Below are 15,854 nucleotides of genomic sequence, written 5' to 3' on the forward strand. Positions count from 1 at the left end.
GAGCCGAAAATGTTCCAGTAGGATTTGCCCAGTGAATCAAACATCTTGTAATTGGATTTGCTACTTCTCAACAGTAAAAAGCAAATGCCAGAAGGCAAGAATTTCTGTTTTTACTCTGTACATGTGTTAGGTTTTTTAATCAGCAAAATATTTATGCTAGGAGACGTGGGTTTAATCTTAATTTTCTATAGTGCAAACTATCTTAAAAATAAATAGTCATATTCTAGAAAAGCTACAATTAAAACTAAACACTTACTTATTTTTAATGTAAAGAGTGCAGTATAACATAACTACTATGTCTCTCTGGTCTATAAAATTATTCACCAAGTAGATCTTATTCCTCACTTAGTAACAAGTGAAAATCTGAACTTCCAAAAGAAGAGAATACACCCCACCATGATGACGTGCCTTAATCTTTTGGTGATTAGCATAACTCCACTATGGTAATGAAAACAACCAAAAGATACTGTGGTGTGAGGTTGTAAAACAGAAGAGTATGTCACCCCATCCTCTATGGCATCTCCTTTGGCTTGAGGGCTGAACAGGGAACAGCTCTTCTGCTTGTCTCAGTCTGTCATTGAGGTATACCAAAACTCCACACAAAAAACCTTAATTTGTAACTGGAGCCAAACTGCCAAACAAATAAGAAAACAGCATTAACAAAAATGAATGCTCCAATAACATTTAACAAATTACAGGTTCAAAGAAAACCCCTCTCACTCCATAGTACCCAGAAGATATAATCGCTCACCCAATGGGGTGTGAACTCTCTCGAGGATATATCCAGACCAGACAATCATTCACCAGAAGAAGGATGAGTTTCTAATTAGATGTATTTCTAATCACAGACCTACTCCCCCCAGAACCACTCAAAAGTGGTCTCAAGTGGGGGGTCCATTTTTTAGCCTGGTTGGATCTGAACTGTAGTCATCTCTTGGTCATGGTCCAGAGGACTGTACAGGCTGAGGTGTTCATTTGTCTGAAGACCCTGAGTGTTTCCAGATGGGTACCACCTTTCCTATTCCTGTCGCTGGGTTGGATTGAAGTACATGTTGGTCAGCTTCTGAGCAGAGTGTGTACAAGACAGTAGCCACAGTGTGATACCAGAGGCATGAAAATAGGAGTATGAAAGAGCTGGAAGCTGTCATGCTAAAGCCCTGACCTTTACTTGGGGAGGGGCTTTTGCCATGCAGTTCACTTTTGATTCCTTTCCCCTCATTTAAAAGAAATATCCTAACTTTCTCTACAGTTCTTGTAGGTTTTAATGGTAGACATAGGAGTTGAAGAAATAACTATCGTAATTTGATACTGCAAAACATGTTTTGAATTTCTAGTATAGACAGATTTCTGGCTACTGCTTATCATGCTTTGAAGACTCAGGGTTTTGCAAAGTGAAACAGCACCTAGGCTTTTTCCACAGTGCCACAGATATTCCAGTAAAATAGTGGAGTCAGATAATATATGTTAATGTGCTACATGGAAAGATAATATGTAAACCATTATAAAGCAATAAGAATTACAGGTTTTCCAGTCAGTCATTTCTACACTGATTAAAATCCACAGATTTTAAAGGCACTAATAAATTAAAAAATTCATTTCCTTTAAGCTGTTCTCTCAATATATAACTGACAGATAATTACTCTGGCAATTCTATAATAGTTAAAAGGCCTTCCCTAGTCTTATAATAGCATATTTACAAAATAAAAAAATAATGTACGAATTGGAATGAAGTGAAATTTATATCACATGCATAATGTCAAAGCAACTGTTTTTCATGTAAGTGAAATGCTGGGTGACAAGTGGAGACACATATAGCTGTACTGTGTTAATATCCACTACCATATGACTACCAGTCAATATGATTTGGTCAAATGTGACACCAAGACAAGTGTTAAGAAGACATTTCTCAAGTAGTAGATTTTAAAATAGCAAGACTATTGTTGATACAGATGTAATTAATTGACTGAAGACATTATTACATTTTAGATGTTAGTTATGCCAGCCAGAGTATAATTTAATTCAACATACTTGCTAGGTGGAGCAGTTCAAAACTATTTCAAAAAGAAGTGTGTGAAAGGCCTGAAATTCAAAAAAGACTAAATTAAAATATTCAGATTTAATATAAATAATATCTAAAACTAAAACTATACTAAACACTAAACAAATCATAAAGAAAAGCTATCAGGCAGATAAAAATAAGCTGAGAGGCATTAGAGAAAATGTGACCTGACCTACAGCAGGATGGCACACAAGCATAATATTCAGAACATGAAAGTTCTAACAGAAAATTATTGCAAATTTTAGTATTTTCTTCCCACAGTTTTTTTGGTTTGGGTTTTTTTTTGGTGGTTTTTTGTTGATGGTTGTTTGTTTGTTTGTTTTATTAACTGCATTAAACATTACTGTCACAATAGTAATTTCTGTGCCTGTCTGTGATGGTAGCTAACAATGAAACCAGAAGGCAAACCAAGCATGGTTGGAGCTATATTTATAGTATTTCATATATATTCCTTAGGGTTTCAGTATGACTTTTTCTACTGTCTCCAAGTAAAATCATAATACACAAAGACTAGAAAACATACATAAGAATATATATCCCAGCACTGATGGCAAAAGATCAAGTCAAATCACAGCTAAAAATCAATGAAAAGGATAGTGAAGATTTTTTAATGTGCAGTGAAGAATTTCTAACATATCAAACCTGTAAAAAATAGTACTATCTATATGTAAAATTCAGCAATGACAAGAAACATCAAGATTGGGATTAAGTCCATTATTTTGCACACTCTAGAAGATTTTACCATTTTTTAATACAGATTATAAAAGAGAAATACTCTTTTGGAATTATAGTAGTATAACCTAGATGCTTACCATATTGTGTGAAGCCTAAATTGGTCAATGAAAATGAATCCTTTTAATGTCTTCTCTGGAAGAAAAATAGAAAGCAGCACTAGAATACACTAGGATTATCAGTAAAAAGCCATATAAATGTAACTAGGACAAATAGCCAGGAGACAATACAAAAAAAAAAAAAAATAAAAAATGCATAGGTGAAGCTATGAAGACTTCTATTCATTCAAGCTTTTTCTAACACAGTAATCTGTAGGTGTTAGTTGCAAATAATGTTCCTTCTTTATCCTATTAAGTGAAAATTAAAGATAGCAACCTAGAAGGGAGACAAATTTCTCTATAATCATAACACCACTGAACAAAACAGAACTTGCAACTGGAACAACACCACGCTAAGCCTCTGCTTAAGATAAGAAATATGTTTCAAAAGCTGCATATTAATTAATTAGATTGGCTTACACAAATTTTTCCACTTTGTTGTCTGATGTTACTAAAATAAGCAAATACAACAATGAATTCCACAAAAGGAATGTCTGTCAGTGTGGTATTTTTGGTTTTGCTCAGTATTTTCAAGGATATGAATTATTTTTTTTCTCAGGAGTCACTGTTTCAAAATCTTGATGTAAATCATATCAGGTACACATGTTAGATGGCCCTCACGGTCTCTAGTAAAGGAGTATCTACCATTTCCCTTGGTACAGGTGTTTGTTGAAAGTAAAAGGCTTTCATTGTGTTATGGGAGGGTTGTTAGAAAGTTAAGCTGGGTTTTTTCCTTACTGTTCAACTAAAAAAGCTGGAACAGGATTTATCCTCATCTTCACTATAATCTGTTGTTGGGTTTTTTTAGCTTTAGAAGGCTGTTGTTGTGTCTTCCATCATAATTTGTTTTTTTCAACAAATGTATAACTTCAATGTATTCCTGAGGCTTTATTTTTTAAACCTATTATTCTCCCTATTGGTTTTGTCACAATGATAGGCAGCAACAACTATTATTTTGTAATGTAATGATATGGTCATAATTTAAAATATATTACTATTTTTAAAACAAAGGGTATTCATAACCAAGAAATTCAGTTTCAAATGGTGACAGGATGTCACTTGGTGATGCTTCTAGAACAAACCTAGGAAAGGAAACTGGAATTTTTGTCTTAAGAAGGTAAATCTGTTTCTACAGATTAAAAGGAAACTTATGATTTTCATTGGGTACAAAAAATTTTTTTTTTCAATGAGAGATTATTCTGTTAAAAATTTATCTATTTGTGCATGTTAATATAGCACCTACAATTTCTGTGCTTACTAATCCTGCCTGCTGCAGCATAATATAAATATAACACAGAGTACAAGTGCATTTCATTTACAAAGACCTTACAAATGGAATGTAAAACAAGAGAGAACTGATGGATAGGTAAAGACAGAGGACTATAAGGGCATAGCAATACAATACTAGTCACTGTGATAGGCAGCAGTCTCAGCACAGAATGACCTTAAACATGAAACCCTTTTTTTCCTTTAAGTAAGCAACAATGAAATTTAGAATTTTTAAGGAAAGACTAGAAATAGAGGGAAATAAAAATGAGTTTCTGGATATTTTACAAGAACTACTTCTGAGAGTGGGTTAGGGGAGTGTGGAACATAAAGAAGGTGATTGCTTCGAAAGGGAACAACTGGATTTATAAAGAATGGCAATATCTGATGGACAGAGGCTGGAGGCAGTGTCTCAATGCCAAATGAGTAGGAAGACACTGAAAGCAAATATGCTTTGAAAGGTCTTGAGAGTAAAGGCAAGTTGAATATGTCTGGTATAGCAGAGAAAACCAGAAATATAAATAACTTTTGGTTCAAATTCTTAGCTTTATTTTATTTTACAATTTCCCTACCATCTGTAGATTCGAGTTAAAGTCATTTTATACAGGTAACATTGTGCAACTTGTCAAAATCTAAAACTGAATATTCCTTCCCAATTTTTCTGAGACATGATACTTGAATCCGTATATTGTAGGCTATTAGCATAAAGTAGTAAAAAGGAGACACCAAAACAGACCAAAATATTAATTCTGCTCTTTGAGTTCTTCATTGCTGATGACAAACTGGTGAGTGCACTGGTAAAAGATGACCAAAAATAGACCAGAGTAGCCATATTTGGTACCCTCCCTATGTTGATGTGTATATCTATGGTGTTTGTCAGATGAGTTTGATAATGAGTGTCTGTCAGGAATTCACTCTTCATGAAATACTGTCCTGCAACCCTGTAATATTTGGTTGAACAGCGTGAGCCATCTCAGAACAAGCAGCCAAAACATCAGCTAATGGGTAGCCAGAGGCATTTGTTAGGGCCCAGACTGAACACCAGTCTCTTCTTTTAAATAGTTACTGAAATACATTTTTTTAATGATTCCTCAGCAAGGTACCTTTGTCTGTTAAGCTTTGATTGTTTGAAACGTCTGTCCTTTAGTATGTACAGTAATAAAATGAATGTTCATTTTCAAGATTAGTTTCTGTGTAAATTACTTATCATTAAATTCATCCTTTGTACTGACTCTCTCCACATCTGTTTTGCCTTTTAAATTCCACACAAGCTTTACTTAAGAGCCAAGCTGAGCTTTCTTATCCTTCTTTTCCACATCACAGTTATTCTTTCAACTTTAGGAAAATAATCAGTTTTACACAGAAAACTGCAATGAGACAGTGCCTTCCACGCAAGTCTTTTCTTGCACTGCTAAAGCTTTATAGTTGAAAACCAGAAGATGTTAAGAAATTTGAATGCACACTTTAACACTGAGAATTTTATATACCTTACTATTGAAATTCTGTTATTTTTCTCTGTAAATATACATAAACATAGCACGCTTAAACAGAATAATGTTCAACAACATGTAAAATTGCTCAAAACAAAGAAATAGTTGTCTAGATGGCCTGCCTGTCATTTTAAGCAATTATAGCATTTTTCTTTGAATAAGGATGGGTACTTATAATATTATTATTTAAATAATTATCTTAAAATACATACATTCATATTTTATCCTGAACAGATAAAAGACCCATAGATTTTTCAGGCATAAAGAAATTGCAGCCTAATATTTTTTCCAGTGAGTTGTAAAAACTGAATGGCAATGATAAATTCATAAACCAGACTGCTCCTGTGCAGGAAACATTTCTTTTGGGTTTGGATTTGCTGGGTTTTTTTCATGTCTTAAGCCTTGAAAACAATAATTTATGCCATTCCAAGTAAATAATCTTAAGACATGAAATGTGTATGACTAGGAATTTCAAAATATTTTTTTTTTTTTTTGCTTCACAGAAGATGACCATTCTTACTTCATTTAATATTGGGTTTCATTTAATGTACAAAAAATATCACTGAAAAGTCAATAATAGCATATAGCTTGTGCAAAGTTTTCATTTTCTGAAAGAATACTTTGTTCCAGTGGAACTATCTGCAGAAACTTAGAGCTTTCAAGATGCATTTGCCCTTTGTCTCTTTAATTGAAGGCAAGAATGTCAGAAATGGTAAAATCAGTTAAGATAGTTTCTGTTGAGCAGGAAAAAGAAAGTTGCACATTCTTGCTGCTTCTTCATGATACCCTACTACCTCTGGCATTTTTTGCAGGCATTTTTCTGAATTGGGAAAGAGCTTAAAAAAAAGCTGCACTGCTCAGTTTCAGCTGTCAGTCACCAGGGCCACCAAGGCTTGATGTTCATCCTTCAGGCAGTGGCTGCAGCTCAAAATGAGCCCTGTTTTAGTAGAAACATACAATTATTTCAATCAAATTATTTCATGGCTACACAATGCAATTACCCAGCTTAATTTGGAAGATGAATTAATTGGAAGATGATTGTCCTTTTTTGCATAGAAAGTCCCTGTGTATGATATTCATAAGGGAAAATTGAAGACTTGGCTTTCATTCCAGTGTCTCTGACAGTGTCTCTTGTTTAATCAGAAATAGACTTTGTTTCAGCTCTTTCCTTTTAGGGAGAGGAGGAGGTTTAAACATTGCAGATAAGCTCTTATGAAAGACAGAAGTGACACCTTGTCAAATTTTTTTCTTCTTTTCTCCTCTTCCACAGATGAAAATTGATTGAAAGAAGGATTCAGCATGAATTGCTCTGCATTGGTATCTCTCGTGCTGATTCTAGTTCAACTTTGGCCTTGCTCTCCAAGCACACAGAACTGTGGTGCTCAAAATACAGATCAGTCTTTCAAAGCACTTCAAAGAGTAAAACGTGGCTGGGTATGGGAACCACTTTTTGCAACAGAGGAACAGACTTCAGAGGTGCCTGTGTACATTGGACAGGTATGATAAGTAATGATTCAAGGACAGTAAAAGGCTATATTTGATGTTCTGATTAGCAGCTTACCACCTTGATTTGGAAGACTAAACATCTCCAGTGACCCGAAAATAACAAGAAAGGTGAAAAGAGAAACTTAGGGAGCTGTAATTAAGAAGCAAAAAAGCCACCCTTTCTTGTGACCCCACAGGGTCAGAGAACTCCAATGATCTTCTTTCTCTTAGGTCTGCTGTCAAGGGAACTCAACACTCACAGTCACCCTGCAACTAAATCTAGTTCCATGTACAGCAAAATAAGGTATCAAGCACAAGAGTTTATTTCTGATTTCCAAATGAAAGTTAAGGACACATTTATCAACATCTGGCAATTTGCTCATGCTATTTTTGGCTCTGCATCAAAGCAGCAGTACTGAGTGCAGTGTAGTTTACAAACAGTATTTAGCATGATTTTCTATTACACTAAGTAGCAGCTGATTTACCCCTCATTAATTTTTAATGGAGCAGATTAATACTAAATCCTTCTACCACTGAGAAACTACAGGAATCTGCATGGTTCATTAGATTAACATAGCTTTAGCACAAGAAATTATTTTTTACCCTTCTTTAACAATGTGCTTTAAGGTAATTGTATTAATGAAGGTTTATCTGTCTTCTTCTTATGTTTCTGCTTATTGTTATAATTATTATTATTTATTTATATTATTTATATTTGTTTGCTAGAAGTAATTGTAATCTTGAGATCTAGTTTTCTTTAAGGCACTTTATAGATGAATGAACCAAACTAAGTTTAGCTGCTAATTAACTAGCACTAAAACTTAATTGGGCCCAAAGGGTGAAGTGCTCAAAATTCATTAATTACATTTTCACAGCCCCTTCGAAGTAACTACTATGGAAATGTGATGTCTCACTTCTGAAAGAACAACTATAGGCATACTAATGTTAAATTATTAATTTTTCCATAGGTGGAAAACAGTTTCTTGTAAAGAAACGTAATAAATGTTGTGTATTTTCATGCAGTTTTAGAAAAAGTTCATAATCTTGCATTTCTATTTCTCACAGGTAATCTATGGGAATTTTTTATTGAAGTTCATGGTTAATTTATTGCAGCCTAAACATAGTCTTATCCCATATATTTACTTGTGTCTTTTATTGAGTAGAATGTACTCTTCTTTCAGTAAATTTGAAAGATGATCAACACAAAAATTTTTAGTAAACAAGTCCCTGAAGCAAACCTCATCAATGCAAAAAACAAAGGTAGATAGCCTCTATTTTTAAGTCACTATTCCATATCAATTTTTTTTTTTGCAGTCAGATTCAGAGCTCAATCTAAATTTTGTTTAACATAGAATACTTTTCCATTATCACATTTAAGAAAAAGAAAACTGTCCACCAGCACTGGATTGGCAGATATAGGAGGGCAAGTACATAAATTATTGTTCTCATTTACAATAGAAAGAACATTTATTCTTTTCTGCCTGGCTTAGTAAAACAAGTAAACTGAGAACCTTTGGTATGCTTTCTCAGCAAATAACATCTGTAGAAGACTTCTCATTTAACATAATCAAGGTCATAAAAATCTTTTGGGGATAAATGATTCTGACTGAAGTGGTTCAACACAGGTCACGTCTAAATAGCCAGTCCAAGGAATCCTGCCAGTCTCGAAGGGCCTGATGTACCCTGTGACCACATCTGAACCTCATCAATTTAATATTCATTACCTTTCCTAAGCCCTAGTGTTCATGATGATGAAAACAAGAGTTATGGATCAAAAAGAATCTGTGGTGCTCTTTAACCAGAAGCCAAATTTGGATGGTGTAAAAATGTGTTTGACCAGACCATTCACCCAGGAATGAACTTGACCCATGTACTGGGCACAGATAGATATGTTGAAAACACTTGACTTTTAGTTGTATGCAAGAAGTCTCACTATTAACAGTGTTCACTGTAGAATGGAAAAAAGCCAAAGCCTAAAATGAATACTCCTCCCAGAAATGTGGATTATTTTTCTGTTTTCTACTTGCAGATGAAATCAGATTTAGACAAGCAGGATGGCAATCTAAAATACATTTTGACCGGGGAAGGAGCTGGAAGCATTTTTATCATTGATGAATACAATGGCAAAATTTATGTGACACAAAAGCTGGATCGAGAAAAGAAACCCTTCTACACTTTAAGAGCACAAGCAGTTTACAGGGACACTCAGCTTCCTGTTGAACCTGAATCAGAATTTGTTATCAAAGTTCGAGATGTCAATGATCATGAGCCACAGTTCTTGGATGGACCTTATATGGCCACTGTTCCAGAGATGTCACCTGAAGGTATGACACACTGTGAACCAACTCTTCATTCCCTGATTTTTTTCTGGATAACTATGTTGATATAAATTCTTACTAGCATATTTTATAGACTGCCTTTCAGTACAGAAGAAAGCAAACTATTTTACAAGCTTGTAAATTTGCAAAGGTACACACTTAATCTGAGGATTATGCATACGTCTACTTAACATCCTTACCTTTAAATATTTAGTTGCCTAATGTATCTAAGTCCTTTTACAGAATCTGAACATGAGTCACTTTTCCATCAGTAATTCAGCCATGAAATTGGTACTTGTTTAAAACTATAACATTATGATTCAAAATAGGTGTAGTATAACAGTCAGTTGATAGTGCAAAGGATATTTGGTGCTTTCACTACTTTTTCAATCAGTAGAGCACCATAGTCTAGAAAACTGTTCAGTCTACGTTCATTGTTAAAACTTGTCCACTCTTCAGGCTTCTTCAGGCCTGAAAGAAAAGTAGAATACATGTAAACTTAATAATCCTCTGACCTCTGTTGGTCCTTTAACAACATAAATATAAGCTTATTTGAACTAAAAAGTACTCAACAGCATCCTTCAATTTACTTTGATTGTTCTTAAAACTAAGCAATGTCTTTATTGTACCCTGTGCAGTGTAAATCATACCGTGCTGTAACTGGAAAAGAATCTCATGCACATCACAGGCACTCACAGTTTCCATCCTATATCCTATATCCTACATCCCATATCCTACATCCCAAAGGATAGTTTCCTGAGTAATGGGTTCAGAACAGGAATGGTATGAAGCTGATATGGGGCTGATAGGATAACTACCCTCACACTGTGTATGATGCCTGCCTGTTTACACTGCCAAGCCTCTTTCCTATGAGTCAGCTTCTCTTTGTTTGGGTTACATGGTGTGAAGTGAAGGATTGCCACTCGATTTTCTAAGCACATGAATTGTGATTTTCCTGTCAAAAGGAACAACTTAGTCCCTGCATCTCTTCTTCCACATCTCCACACAATCAAAAAGACCTCTACAAGTACCTGTCATGTATCAAGAAACTTAATTCAACAAATACAGAGCATAGTCACCATCTGACAAATACAAATTTATATTTACATATGAGTACAAACACATATGCATACATAATGTGCATACACAGAAATTTAAAGCCTTAAAAAAACAACAGTATGAATGCAGATGACATAAACAAACGTTTATCTCCAATTAATTGTCTTCAAAAATCAAAGAAAAATTTGATCTTTTAAATCTTACAGAATCCCACTAACCATATCTTTATCTCTTTTGAGTATTTCTATCACCAATAATATTGAAAAGATATTAAAATATTGTGCTTTAAAACTAAAATTACATTTAAAATGTGTGAATCAATGAGGCCATTAACATAATAGCTTCAGTGATCCTAAAAAGTAATCAAAACTACATGTCATTCAGCATTGCCTCTTCCACTTTTAAGGAAGATTCAGTGAATCTTTCATGGGGCGCTGTAAACTTTCTCATCTTCTGCCAGCTTGGATAGCAGTTGCAAGAAAAGGATATTAATGCCTGAGATTTATTCAGAAGTGGGGTTAGTGTACTAATTTCTGCCAGGAAGCAGTAGCTCACCACCACTACCAGCAGTAGCTACAAAAAGCAATCCATTTACTCAGTTGATTTCTTAGAGACCCTCTTACTCTGCCTTCTACCAGTAGAAGAATGTTTATAGAAAACATGCTCAGGAACCATGGTCAGCACTTCAGAAAGCAGTTCACTGTTTGGGAACATTTTGTCTGGAACCTAGCAAGCAAGAAGAGAATAATTCACAGCTGTCCACTAGGCTCAGAAAACCACATAAGAACAGAAAATATGCACAGTTAACTTTGCCTAGTTATGTACAAATACCAATATATATACTAATTGACAAAAAAAAAAAAAAAAAAAAATTAATATATTTTACTTCTTTCTTATCTCTCTTTTATCTTCAGTACTAAATTTTATTAGAATTTTATATGCAAGTGTCACAGTAAATGAAAAGTCTATCAGCACATGGACTCTTCTCAGAACACAAGATTATGGGTTTGCCTTAGGCATTTGGTACAATTTTATATTAAGTGTCTTCCATATAGTTTTTAAACTTGTACAAACGCAGTATGTATGACAGAATGGTTAAAAGTCAGATGCAATACTATATAAGTACTTAATGACTATAGATTTCAAGCTATAGTTAGAAAAATGAACAACTTTTTCCCATATGAAGGCTCTATAGTTTACTAAATGGGTGGCAATATGTGTGGCACTACTATGTTTTGCTCAAAAAGGGAAAAAACAAAGCTAAAGGAATACAAAGGAAAATATTACACAGCAATCAGCAAAATGTAGTTTGCCTTAAATAAAGCTAACAAAGAGCAAAAGCTGTGAAAGTGTGTTTACTATTCAACTTAAACCATTACTGTCTTACATAAAACACATACTTGGGGCTAAACTTTATACCAACATCACACAGACTCCTATATTCAAAAATTCATTCTTGAAAGCCCACAGATGTATTCAGTTATTTTGTTTATTCCATGACATATATTTTAACACAGATTTTGTACAATATCTCTGTTGGATTGTAAATTACATCATGTCATTACTGGACTGTCAAGAGGTTGGGATTTGGAGTTTTGCTTTTTTTGTTTGTTTGGGGGAAGGGCTATGTGTTCACTGAAAGATTTAAAAAATACTATTTATATCTGGTAAATTACTCTTCTTCCAACCATGAAGTTATTAAAAAATCAGGTTTTCTTCTTTTTTATTATTTTTTGTACATAACTTTAACATTGAAGGTGGTTCTATCACTCAAATGTAAATCTAAAAATCAATCAATCAAACAAACAAAAACCCCAAACTAATCAAAAAAACCAACCCATCATCACAATTTCCTTCTAATTATTACATACTTAATATTTAATGTAGAGGTTTATATAGTGATAATGAAATCTTTGCCCTAAAAAAATGTGAGAAGCAATAGCCCTGTCTTTATATGGTCCCCTGCCACTCCAGTCTAAAACCAGTCTTCCTCCTCAGAGAGCAGGAAATCATAGATCTGTTATTGCTTCCCTCGAAGTCACCTTCCCTTTAACCAGATGCCCCTTGCCTGTTCACCTTTTCATTATATCCCCCCCCCCCCAGCTAAATTTCACTGAGCCCAGATGGGCAAATTCAATGCCTCTACTTTCTGGTATAATCTAAAAGATTGAACAGGCAAGCAGAGAGTAGACTGGGGCTTAGAGAAGAAGCAAGTGCTGGTTTACAGTTAACATTTCTTTCTAAAGAAACCACACTATCTTTAAATAAAAGAGCCTCAAAAAACTGTAATGATAACTTCGCATCCTGTAATTGCTGGATTTTATTACTGATTTATAAAATATAGTGCTCTAAACAATTCAATTTCTAAATGTTGATGTGGGCACTTGGGTTTATTTAGTAGACCGTCACATTTATAACAGACTGTACCTACTGGATTATTTGTAATATTTGACCCCTTCTTAACTAGCACTAGATTTATTTTTCAAAGCAACTGCAGTCTCATAATACTAAATTGTCTTTGAGAATAAACATCCTTTATTAGAACACTTTTTACAAACCACAGCTGGTACGAAGTTAACAATTGTGTAGCTGAGGATTTCCTTTACCCTTCAGTCTTATTAAAGAATATTGTTATTTCTGAAGCATATATATTCCCCAATTGAATATTAATCTGTCATTTTATCTTTAAGTTTCTCCCAAGCAATGAGGGTCTGTAGACATATATATATACATCTGTGAACACTCTTAAATGTTAGGTGTTTAGTATTGTAAGTATGTTTTAAAGGGTACATAACTACAGAAGTTTGTGGTATTTAATATATTTTTAGTGTACTTCTACTCTAAGAGAAGATAAAATGTGAAATGCTGCTGAATGACTTGCAAGAAAATGCAAAAAAAATTGTTTTGAATAATCAACAATTTTAATTCAACATAAACTTACATGAGAAAGACTTAATTTCTATTTTAAAAATATATTTGAACTGATCTAGAAATCAGAAATTAATGTCTATGTTTTACTGGGGCTAAGTATCAATTTTGCATTTGCCTTAAAAAGATGTTTCTGGTCTAAGTCCCTGCACTTTACTATTTCTTCTTCTTTTGTCCTCCAGCATAAATACACAGCTATATTGGTAAGCAGGTGCAGCCATAAAAACATACACCATAATTTTTTATGAAGTATCTTGATTTCCCCCTGTTCCTCATAAGAAGTGGTATTTGTATTCTTATGCAGAACCTAGGTGAGGAAAAAAGACAAAAAAAATATTAACCTTACAAAATGATGCTACTGTGAATATTGTCTTTTAAAGGACAGTCATCACGGATGGTGTAATGAGATTGCTGTCAGTCTTCTATCTAAGATATAACCATCTTTCATCCAGAGATTAAATCAGGCCTTGCAAACTGATTCTGATGTGTCTTTTTGACTGGGAATTCTGCCATGACTCTTGCACAGGGACAGCCTTATTAAAGACTCAAAGATAAAAAATATTATCAGAGCCTTGCTATATTTCTTGGCTGCTTTGCTTGCTAACAATTAATTTCTTTATCACCAGTAGGCCTACTGGAGATAAAGTGGCTGTGTTTTTTCTTATTTCTATGGGAAGCTTCCATAAAATACCTTGGAGAATGTACAAGGGGACAAGAAACAGTTTTCTCTACTCCACTCACATATCAGAAATCAGGGGAAAAGGCATACAATACATGGTATTTTAAGCCATATAAATATAGTACTGAAAAAACACACACTAGTTATCTTCACTTTAATTGAAAATGTTAATGTAACAAGAACGGTTCCCAAGGAAATTATAGAAGGTGCCATTTGTTCCTGTAAATATTTGGGACCGTTTGTTAGTTTAACTTGTATGTTAAAATGTTTTTAAAGGGTTTAAACTATGAGATAATGTATACAAGAAGAAACTAAACATAATTTTTTTTTTTTTTTCTTTGAGGTACTTCGGTTATACAGGTAACAGCTACAGATGGTGATGACCCTTCTTATGGGAATGGTGCCCGTCTGCTTTACAGTCTCCTTCAGGGACAGCCTTATTTCTCTGTGGAGCCACAGACAGGTGCTGCAAACGATCTTGTAACTTGAAAACATTCATAAAGACAGAATGGATGAGAGTAAAAACATTCTTCATTTCAACACAAAGATAAACTGATACAGCCCTACACTTACTCACCTTTGCGTAGTTCCTAGTTTTTTTTCTAAAAAAAAATTCTTTCCCATAGCAAGCTGAGATTCTATCTCTATAGAGAATCACCAATTTATTTAGCAATTTATCTTGCTAAAAAAAGAGTTAGATTCTGAGTACCCTATCCAGAAAATGGACCTAGGAACACTTCTGGCTGGATAGGTCTACGGCTCATTATGTGGCATTTCTATCTATTCCTGTGTTGGAGAAACCACAGACATGTGATAGCCCTCCAAAATCCTAATTTCTAGGGAAGAAAGAAGGTTATATTTGGGAGAGGAGATATACGCTGTGTTCTGCTACCCAGAACTGTAAGTATGCAGAATAGATCAGTGTAGATGTTGCCATGAGTACTAAGTCCCAGTATTAGTTGTGCACAGCTTAGGCTGTGAATTAATAACTGTGTCCAATGATGCATTTTATACCAATATTATATGGCATGTTGGGGAAAATATATATAATATAACATGGCATTATATGATACTTTTCATTTTTAGGGGTCATCAGAATGGCTTCCCAAATGGATAGAGAAACCAAAGATCAGTATTTGGTGATCATCCAAGCCAAAGATATGGTTGGGCAAGCAGGGGCATTTTCAGCAACAGCCACTGTTACCATCAATCTTTCTGACATCAATGACAATCCACCTAAGTTTCAACAGCGTGAGTACAAGCTGCTTACAGTAGCTGATGTCTTGAGGAAATTTAAATCTACTGCAGTTCTGTGAAGTTCTTTTCAGAACAAATCTCTGCTTTAACTTCACCTTAAATCAGTGAAATACATTCCCACACAAAAGCTCAAAAATTAAGAGGAAAATAAAACTTATCATTATAAAGGACCTCAGACCTCATGTTTTTATCAGTGGTCTTTGGAGACCAATGACTTACTCAGCTCCTTTCTATACAGTTTGCCCTACCTAAGCCTAAAATCTGAGCAACAGGTTATCTAGTATGCTTTTACCTCACCTCCTTTCTTTTTCCTCTCTCTTCATTTTATGCTGACAGATACTGTGAAATTTTTGGCAAATTATGTGACCTTTTCTATCCAGAGAGTTTCTAGCAGATGTGGGAGCTCCTAGCTGAGCTGTCAGGAAGAACTAGTGAAATGCAGTTGGGGTATGTCTTCCCTCCGTTGATTTCTCATCCTGTTGG

General features: G+C 34.4%; 1 protein-coding gene across 2 annotated transcripts in view; it reads left to right on the forward strand.

Moving 5' to 3' along the window:
• Positions 1 to 15,854, forward strand: part of CDH19 (cadherin 19) — a 58,942-nt gene that overhangs the window by 17,317 nt on the left and 25,771 nt on the right. Inside the window, exons 3-6 of one of the 2 annotated variants that reach the window (XM_071737079.1) lie at positions 6,916 to 7,142; positions 9,160 to 9,454; positions 14,458 to 14,577; positions 15,201 to 15,365. In XM_071737079.1, the coding sequence (XP_071593180.1) occupies positions 6,945 to 7,142; positions 9,160 to 9,454; positions 14,458 to 14,577; positions 15,201 to 15,365 (778 nt within the window). In that variant the 5' untranslated portion in view covers positions 6,916 to 6,944. Of the gene's footprint in view, positions 1 to 6,915; positions 7,143 to 9,159; positions 9,455 to 14,457; positions 14,578 to 15,200; positions 15,366 to 15,854 lie in introns of those variants that run through there. The other variant, XM_071737080.1, reaches the window with a different exon arrangement.

The sequence above is a fragment of the Heliangelus exortis genome, chromosome 2 (genome assembly GCF_036169615.1).
Source record: "Heliangelus exortis chromosome 2, bHelExo1.hap1, whole genome shotgun sequence".
In the NCBI taxonomy this organism is placed as follows: domain Eukaryota; kingdom Metazoa; phylum Chordata; class Aves; order Apodiformes; family Trochilidae; genus Heliangelus; species Heliangelus exortis.